At 50.1% G+C, this 8,808-nt stretch overlaps 1 protein-coding gene across 1 annotated transcript; it reads left to right on the top strand.

Annotated features, from left to right (window-relative positions):
• Positions 1-433: 433 nt before the first annotated feature.
• LOC309877306 (T-cell surface glycoprotein CD8 alpha chain-like) lies at positions 434-7,977 on the top strand. Its single transcript, XM_082758577.1, has 6 exons — positions 434-595; positions 1,201-1,566; positions 2,248-2,343; positions 2,948-3,064; positions 4,649-4,679; positions 7,106-7,977. The coding sequence occupies exons 1-6, from the start codon at positions 547-549 to the stop codon at positions 7,158-7,160; spliced, it is 714 nt and encodes a 237-aa protein (XP_082614703.1). The 5' UTR covers positions 434-546; the 3' UTR covers positions 7,161-7,977.
• The last annotated feature ends 831 nt before the right edge of the window (positions 7,978-8,808 follow it).

The following is an 8,808-nucleotide window of genomic DNA, read 5'->3' as shown; positions in this document are numbered from 1 at the left end:
GTCAGCAATGCATGGGCTTGGACATAGATATAGACATATATATATATATACACAGGCCTGTAAATGAATATATGATGAAAAACATTCCAGCATCTTGTTCGCCCTGTAATAAAAAAGCTCTTCCACCTACACCAGGCTGCTTGAGCACACACAGGTGAAGGCCTGTGTCTATGGCATGGCACTCACCCACGTTTTCTGCAGAGCTGGACCTGATGTGAGTGCCCCAAACAACTCGGAGACAGCAGTCTGCGGTGGCTGATCCTATTTCAAGCCCACAAGTTGTGAGTCTGAATCTCTAGTGAAGTTGCCACAGCAAAATCCTCAAGGCACCAGTAAAATAAATGCCATAATGAAAGATGAGCCCAAGTTCTGGAACAGGAATGTATTTCTTCAGAAATCATTGCTTGTTTCATTTCACCTCAGATGCTGAACACCGGCTCTTCGCTTAAGAGGGTCCTGGTGACATCACATCCTCTCCAAAAAGCTGCACAGCCTCCGAAGGCAAGCGAGAAAGATCATCTGTGCTCCGCTGCCTCGTCCCCGAGGATGACGGACGCATCTCCTGCACTGCTCCTCCTGCTCAGCCTGGGGCTCTGTGAGTATGGGACTGGGATTCTTGGCGAGCTTTTCCATGGGGAGCAAGTAAAAGGGGTTAAGGCGTTCCCCTTTCACCAAATCCAAGGAATTGGGGAAAATGATCAATGGGGAAAATGAAGAGCAAGCCCAAAAGACAAAATATCAGGGCTGCTCAGTGAATGAGGAGGGAAGGAAAGCAGGAGCGGCGTGACTACAGCGTGACGCAGTGGGAACACAGCCCGCTCAGACAGGCATTGCTGGAGGGGACAGGGAATGGCAAAATAAAAGGGGGAAGGGGAAAAATAAATAGCAGTTGTTATTAGGGAATCACTTCAGAATAGCAGGGAAATGTTACCACCCCTGAGAATGCAGCTGAAAGCTATTCTGAAGGGCAGCATCTGTCTTAAAGCCCAGGTGGCTGAATGCTGAGTCCCCCAGGGACTCAACCAAGCCACCCAAGCGTGCCCGATGGTGTGCTCCTCCCTTTGTGTCCTCCTTCAGGACAGGGGTGCCAGCCCTGGGGCTGCCCACAGACCCCCAGGAGTAGCCCCCAAGCTTGCCTGGAGCAAAGCCGCTCTTCCCGAGCAGGCTGTGAAGGGCGATGATGGACTTGTCCCCCCGCAGGCTGCCCTGGAGCCCAGGGCCAGAGGATCACGGTGACGGCCAAGTTCTACAACAGCAAGACCACGCACCCCCAGAGCGGAAAGTCCCTGGAACTGGAGTGTGTGAGTTCTGTAGACAGCGGCGTCTCCTGGATCCGCCAGGACAAAGCTGGGACCCTTCACTTCATCGTCTATATTTCCACCTTGCCCAAGACAACCTTTAAGGGGAACCAGATGACATCTTCACGTTTTGAGGTGTCAAAGATTGGCAAATCCTATCGGCTGAAGGTGAAGTCCTTCGAGGCTCAGGATGAGGGGACCTATTTCTGCACCGTCAACTACAACCAAGCGCTGTACTTCAGCTCTGGCCTACACGCCTTCTTCCCAGGTCAGCAACATCCTCACCTGCCTCACTTACACCCAGCACCCCTGCCCATGCCTCTTTTCTTGCTGTATTGCCCTCAGTCCCCATCTCCCTCCTGGTTTGCCCAAGGCATCTTGTGCCCAAAGCCCTGGTCCTCCCGCTGGAGGCTCCCTGCTCACCATCTCTGCTTGCTCGTCCCTGCCCAAAGATGAAGGTGGTCGAGCAGACCCAGCAGCACCTCCCCATCCCACTGGTGGCTGAGGGGATGAGAGTAAAAAAAGTCCACAACCACCCCCTCCTTCCTCACTTCGCCTCGGCCCTAAAAGTCCTTCCAACCTCTGAGCACTTACAGCACCTCAAACGGAAATTCACGGGCGAGGCTGGAGGTTGGACTGAGGAAAGAAAAAAAAAAAAAAAAGGTCAGTCAGGACATGTGTCCTAAGAGCTACAGATGAGGCAAGATAAGAGCTCAGAAATTGAGAAGTGGTGGCAGAAAGCAAGAAATGAGGAGCCCACAGCTATCAGCCTGCAGCTCAGCAACACAAGCTCACCCCAGGGCAATGCGTCAGGGCAGCACAGTCCCAAAACGGGCCCTACAAAGACCTCCCAAGCTTGCAACAGGAGCAGCCGTTCCCCAGCAGGGCTGGGGGTGAGCTATTTCATTCTGTCTCGCTGTGTGCTCCATTCATCCCCTGTCACTTACAGTCACGACGACAGCGGCGCCCGTCACAACCGTGTCCCCCACCACCCAGGGCAGCCAGGTCACCAAGAGGGACGTCTGCCTGCAGAGCCACGAGGCAGGTAACCCAGGGGAGGCAGAGGGAAGGAGGGGGGCTCTACCACAGGGGTTGCTGTGGGTCCGAAGAGCTCGGCTGGATATCTGTAGTGACAGCTGGCGTTTTGGGATAGGCAGGGATCCTTTGAGCTCTGTCAGAATCGGGGAGCTGCATCCCTGGGGGGGGGGGGGGTGAAAGAGATTTGTGGATGTGGCACCAAGGGACGTGGTTTGGTGCTGGGACTTGGTGTGTCAGGCTGATGGTTGGACTTGGTGATCCTGAGGGTCTTTTCCAACCTAGAGGACTGCATGGTTCAGGGACTCCAAGCACTGATTTCTCCCCACCTGGGATGACTTACAAAGCATGAGCCTGCCTGATGGCTGGGCACTCCAAACAGAGGGCAAGTCCTATGGGCTAGCACTGGTTTTAGCCTCAGCAGGAGACACGAGAAGCCTTTTGGCTCCCTAAGCTCCCTCTCCTCACCTACAGCTCCTGCCAGCCTCGCTCAGAGCCAGATGGGTCCCTTTGCTTGCTGGGCCCCCAGGTGGCTCCACCAGGGCCGGCAGTAACCCCAGCTGTGAGTGCCTGCAGGACCTTTCCTCTCTCTTGTCTCTCTTTTATTCCTGCAGAGACAAGCAAGGAGAAAGAGCTGAATTTCTTCTGTGAGATTTTCATCTGGGTTCCTTTGGCTGCCGGCTGCTTGCTGCTTCTCATTGCCCTGGTCATCACCATCGTGCTGTGCCAAAGTAAGTCGCACCCCGAGCCCCTGCAGATGTTTCAAAGAGCAGAGCCCGGTCCTCCAGCAGAATGGGCTTTCTGGCTCTTCCCCTCACATAGCTATCGAGTAACCAGGACACAGTGAGTGCAAAAGGGCCACTCTTAAAAGTCATTTCCACATTTTCCTCATCCTTAGGTTTAGCTTGAGAAATACCCATCAAATCCTACACTGTAAGATGACAGAATACAAAGAGGAAACTTACCCTACAGAACTGTATCAGTCCTACCACCCTTAAATCAGTGTATGAGGGGCAAAAGTTCCAGAACACTTTGACAAAACAGGATAAAGGTGCTTCAGCATGAGCCTTGCAAATCCAAATGACTCTGATCAGCAGCTGGAGCTACAGCCAGCTGAGCTACTGCATGCCCAGCTCCAGAGGCTGGTGCAGGTCAGGCAGTAATGCAAGGTCTCTGGGAAGGCAGAAGTCCTGTAGCTGGATTTCATGTCTGAAATGTCTTTAACTTACCCTCAGCAAGCAGTGGGAGCAAATGGATTGAAATCAGTTTAATGCCAGCTGAAATCAGTTTAGCTTTCCTTTGGGGAAGGGCCCAGACACCCCCAGCACCTGCACCCATTTCATTACATGGCTCAGCTCGTTAGTGTGGGTCACTGCCAGGCTCTGCTGCTGAATTAACCTCACCACATCCTCACTGACCCTACAGCCCAGAGCTGATGTGAGATTCATTTACCAGTTTAACAGGTACAATTTTTCAGCACCTGTTAACCCCGAAAAACACTAATAAAAACACTAATCTCCACTACCCACAGCAATAGGAAGGAATACACAAAGAAACACTGATAAACCCCAGCCAATTAGCTGCATTAATTTCTGCAGCAGGCAGCACAAACCCCTCAAGGAGGATTTTTACATCCAGACATCTCCCTTTTGTGCTAAAATGAATGGTTTACCATTGTATTTTCCTGAAATAATGACATAGATGCTAACACGGGGAAGAGCATCGTTCAGGAGGATGGATCCTGAGCTGATCTAAGTCAGGTTAGAGCCACAAAGCAGCAGTGTATTTAACAAACGCTGGCTAAAGGCAGAGCCCCGTGTCTCTCTGCATCCCTCTGCACATTTGTAACAGCAGTGAAGAAGCCCAGAGGGTGAAAGCAAGCCCAGAGAAACCCTCGTGGTGTGTGCAGGCAGATCACAGCCACCTGGAGAGAAACTTGGGATCTGTGCCACTCGCCTGCTGCTGAAATAACTGCTGCCAATGGAGTTTCAGCAGCGTGCCAAAAAGTCACTGCAGAGAGCAAAAACTAATTCCCCGGCAGCGCTGGCAGGATGACCCTGCTGCTGCTGCTGCTCCCAAGAAAACACCCTATAGTTTGGGATGATCCTGGAGCTGAGAGCCAGGGGGACGTGCAGCACTGCTCACTTGTGTGGCTTTCCCCCCAAACAAGCTTTATCTGCTGACAGCCTTCAAGGAAGCAGAAGGCTGGCAGGGTGCTAGGGAACGCCAGCTCGGTGCCACTGCTGCATTTCTTCACGAAGCTGTGCCTTGCTGTCTCTGAACTAAAACATTTTTTATTTATTTTTTCATTTTAGAAACCAGGCGACGCAGATGCAGGTGTAAGAGGTTAGTACTTGACAGCTGGTGACACTTTGCAATTTGTTGGCACCTCAGCCTGAAGTGACACAGCAAGCAGGTGTCAAAAAGCACCTAAAAAGCCTTCATTCAGGGCAGGGTGGCTGGGAGGGGGCTGTGTAACTGGGGGGGGGGGGTAAGGGCTGAGGTACAAACAGAGAAGATTCCCTTCTGCTGCTTGCTTTTTAAGTGATTCAAACCCCTGAGAGCTGATGCTGCAGTAGATATTAAACAGAGAGACAGGAGGCATTTGCAGCAGTCTAAATCCTTTGCACATCTCCCAGAAATTAGCACTACCTTTGTGTATTTCTAAGGCACTGCTCCAACCTGAGCCCAGGGGTGACTATTTCATTCCTTCCCATCCCCAAACAGTGAGGTTGAATTCCTCACTGGGTCTTACAGCTGTGGTGCTAGCAGAACGCCCTCTGCACCGTTTTGGAGCAGCAGCACCACAGCCGTACGCTTCTATGTCCCCAACAGGCACCACGTAACAGCAAGGAAAAGGCTCACGCAGCCTGAGATGACTTTCCTAAGAAACAGCAAGTTAGATGTGTGTAGATTGAGACTTAAGTTGTATTCTAAGGCAGACAGGAATCCTTTTCTCTGCCTTCTCCTACCTCTACCCGTTCCACTCATCGCCCTGAGCCCCCAGGACCAGACTGTACTAACACTGCACTGAGCAATTTCCCAGTTAGAAGCAAGAAATCCTCCTGCCCGCACGCACCGCACGGTTTGCTTCTGCAAACTGCCCTCCCTGCAGCTGGTTTCTTCACCCAGCCCACGCTGCAGAAAACCACCCGTGTGCTTCTGCAAGCCCCGTGCTGAGGGTGCGCCCTAGGGCTCGCACAAAGAGCAGAGCTCGAGCACGGGATCCCTGCTGCTGCCCCAGCCACGCCAGCACCGGGCTAGCGGTAGAAAAACTGGGTTGCAAGAAAGGCTGGGGCAGTAATTTCACACTACCACAGCCTCGTTCTTTGCAAATCAAGCATCTTGCAACCAAGGTAAATGCAGGTTCCTTATTACACAGCCGTAGGTTTCACAGTAAGAGAACAACTACGTTTTTATTACACAATTAAATTAAAACAATCACTCAAAAAGCAACTACTAAGAGGGAAAAATAAACCTCCCTCCCCTTGCATTTACAGAAAATGGAATCCTTCAGTTTTATTTAATTTTTAACTGCATGCACCTCAGAGAAAGCATCAGAAATCAGTGCCTGAATAACAAGAACATGTTATACCAATAACATCACAACAACATGTTATGGAGCTGGCACGGAGTGGCAGTGCCTCCTGATCTCTGGGTGCAATTTTCTGCACGAACCCCGTGACCACACAGGACATCACACCTCCAGAGCTGCTTTCTCTCTTGCCAGGCTGAAACACCAAGGGAAGGGCCCCTGGCTTTTACAAAGCCTATTTTCCACACCCAGCCCAGCACAGTTCTCATCTTTGCCTGGCTTTCCAAGGGCTAAATCGTAACGAAGACTCTTCTCCTAATGTTCAGGACAGTGCCTGCATTGCTCGCTTCTCTCTATTCCTGCTGCCAGCCCTGTGCAGAGATGTTTTCTCCCTCGGGAAAATCATTCTGCACCACTGTAGAGCTCTTCATGTTCCCACTGATGGAGTGCTTGGGTTCCAAGTGCCTCAGGAAATCACCTCACCGAGGACAGCTTTCCTTTGGCACTGCTAACATGACAGGGTTATGTTTTAAGCAACCGCAGCGTATTCCAGCTTTTATTTAGAGAGGAAATCCCTGCTGCTGTTAGCAGTTGCCACTTATTGAAATGAAGCTCCCTGGAAGGTCACCGCACAATTCATTCAATTAAAGAGCACCTCAGGATCTGGCCTGGGATTCCTTCTGGCACCTGAAGCGTTTGTTTTCCACCACAAATCAGTCTTCAGTGAAAACAGATGCCAAATCTTCAACTCATTAAATCATAAAGCTATCAGTTGCTGGGGACCAGTAACATCTGTCACGTTGGGAGCACGCGTGGAGCCTGTAAAGCCTCCTAACAAGCAACCAGAGCAGTCCTCATGAACTGGCAACAGCTCCCCTGCCTCCCCAAAGCCCTCAGCCTTGCTTTCAGGGCAGCGTTGTGTTAGCAGAGGGAGGGGGACGAGGCTCCTCGCCTTTCTGACTGTGCAAAGGCTTGGTGAGAGCATGGAAATGTGCAAAGGTTAAAGGTAAATTTTAAAACAACCCAAAACAGTTTGTTTAAAAAACAATAATTAAAAACAATTGCTCAGCAGTTTATCTCAAGCCCTGCTACTGAAGGGGCTGCTGGAACGCTTCCTAGCCTGCTCTTTGAGGTTCCCAGCTGCAGACCAAGGCCAAGGGAGCTGATGAGCAGCGTTACAGCAATTCCCTTCTTATTTGCTTCATGTCAAATAAATCACAAACTTTTCTCTCTCTAGACCTGCAAACGGGAATCCCAAAATGAAGCCCAAGGTGCCAAGCCAACAGATATGAGCACCTGCACCTCTTGGCTTCTGGATCCCCTTCTGGGAGCAAATGCCCATCACCTACACGATCCGTATGGCTACTACTCCTCATGCACTCTATCCTGAGAAATTTGAAGAGACAAGCGTCCAGATGGAGCAGGGACACGTGGAAGGCAAGCAGGCACTTCCTCTGCAAACTGCGTGCCAAAGCACAGCTCCTTCCACACCCTGAGGTTCGCAAAGTGATTCCCAAGGCCAAACGTCGCCTTTAATCCCAGTGACAGAGCTCGGGTTCAGGCAGAAGAAACAGGTCAGTCCTGATGCCAACATACAGGATTGTTGGCAGTCCTGATGCCAACAACAGCCAAAACGCAGCAAAATTTGAATTTGTTTTATTTGGAAATCACTCTGGAGCAATCTCACTTCCTATTCCCTCTTTATGGGGTGCTGTGCATCTCCAGTCTCCATCTAATACAACACAAGGTCACACTGAGAAAGTAAATACGAATTAAAGGGCCTTGCTCTTCAGGGTTTTACAGTCCCGTAAGCTAAAGCTTACTGTTTCCCTCTTGCTGTCCTTGTTCTGCTGCTGCTAGCCCCACTTCCACGGATTTCAGCAGTTTTGCCTGAGCACGGAATGGGAGCTTTTCTTTCTTTCTGGAATAAATGGTTCAGTAGTTAAAAAGTAAAAGTCTTTGTTACTGGTTTTGGTTAAGCAGGGTTTTTAGCATAACAACCTGGGACATATCGACCGATCTAAATGAGAGTTCTGGGTTTTTCTAGCTGTACACTTGGTATAAATATTTCCTTATGACGCTGGGAAAACAACAACTGGGGTAAAAAAATAAAACAATATTTCTAGTCAGACTTATTAGTGCTTCTTTCTTTCTTCACTTCCTAGCTTCAGAAAAGCTAAAAATCGATGTGAAAATATAAACGAGAGGGTAAGGGAAAAGGCAGTGACTTACACACCAGCCTGGGCTTTAGGATGCCAGACTTTAGCTTGCAGTTTGCCACAGCCTTGAAACAAGCTCTCTCAAATTATTTTCCCTGGGACTCACAGGATGGGCCCAGTAACACTCCCCCGTGCTAGGAAGGTGGATGAGATAAAGGCTCTGAAGGTGCTCTGGTATCCTTGCCAGGGGACTGATAAAAGCCTGGAGAGAAAAAAATAAAATAAAATGGAGAATGAAAAACTCTTTGCTAAGCTGCAAACAAGCTGGGAATGAGAGAATTGAGAGAGAAACTGCTCTTAGTTCCTTGTAATAATTAACGGGGGAAAAAAGAGAGACTAAGGAAGTGTATCTAAACAACAGAAGAGAAATACTGAGTGACAGAACTACAGGAACACACACTGTAAAGAAAAAAAAAAGGAGTCTCAAGGTGAGCTGCTGCTTCCAGGCACATCGGGTCCAGCCTTTACCCCCACTTCACCAGGCTGTGCTTAGCCAAAGCAGTCTGAGCTCGCACTACGGTCAGCTCTAACCACGCAGATGAAAGGCTCAGGCCTCTCGTCTCCCCTGGGAGCACCCCTTGCATTATCAGCTTGGAGTTGCTGCCTGAATTTGAGATGAACGTTTGCTCTATAGAGCCTTAACTCCGTTCCTGCAAAGCTGTTTTACAAAACCCACAAAACTGCTGCCTCCCCAGGAGCATCCCTCGCTGTGTCCTCTCTG

This window comes from Aythya marila (genome assembly GCF_965140915.1).
Source record: "Aythya marila genome assembly, chromosome: 4".
Taxonomy (NCBI): Eukaryota; Metazoa; Chordata; class Aves; order Anseriformes; family Anatidae; genus Aythya; species Aythya marila.
Note: the sequence above shows the minus strand (reverse complement) of the source record. Positions and strands in the feature narration are given on the sequence as shown.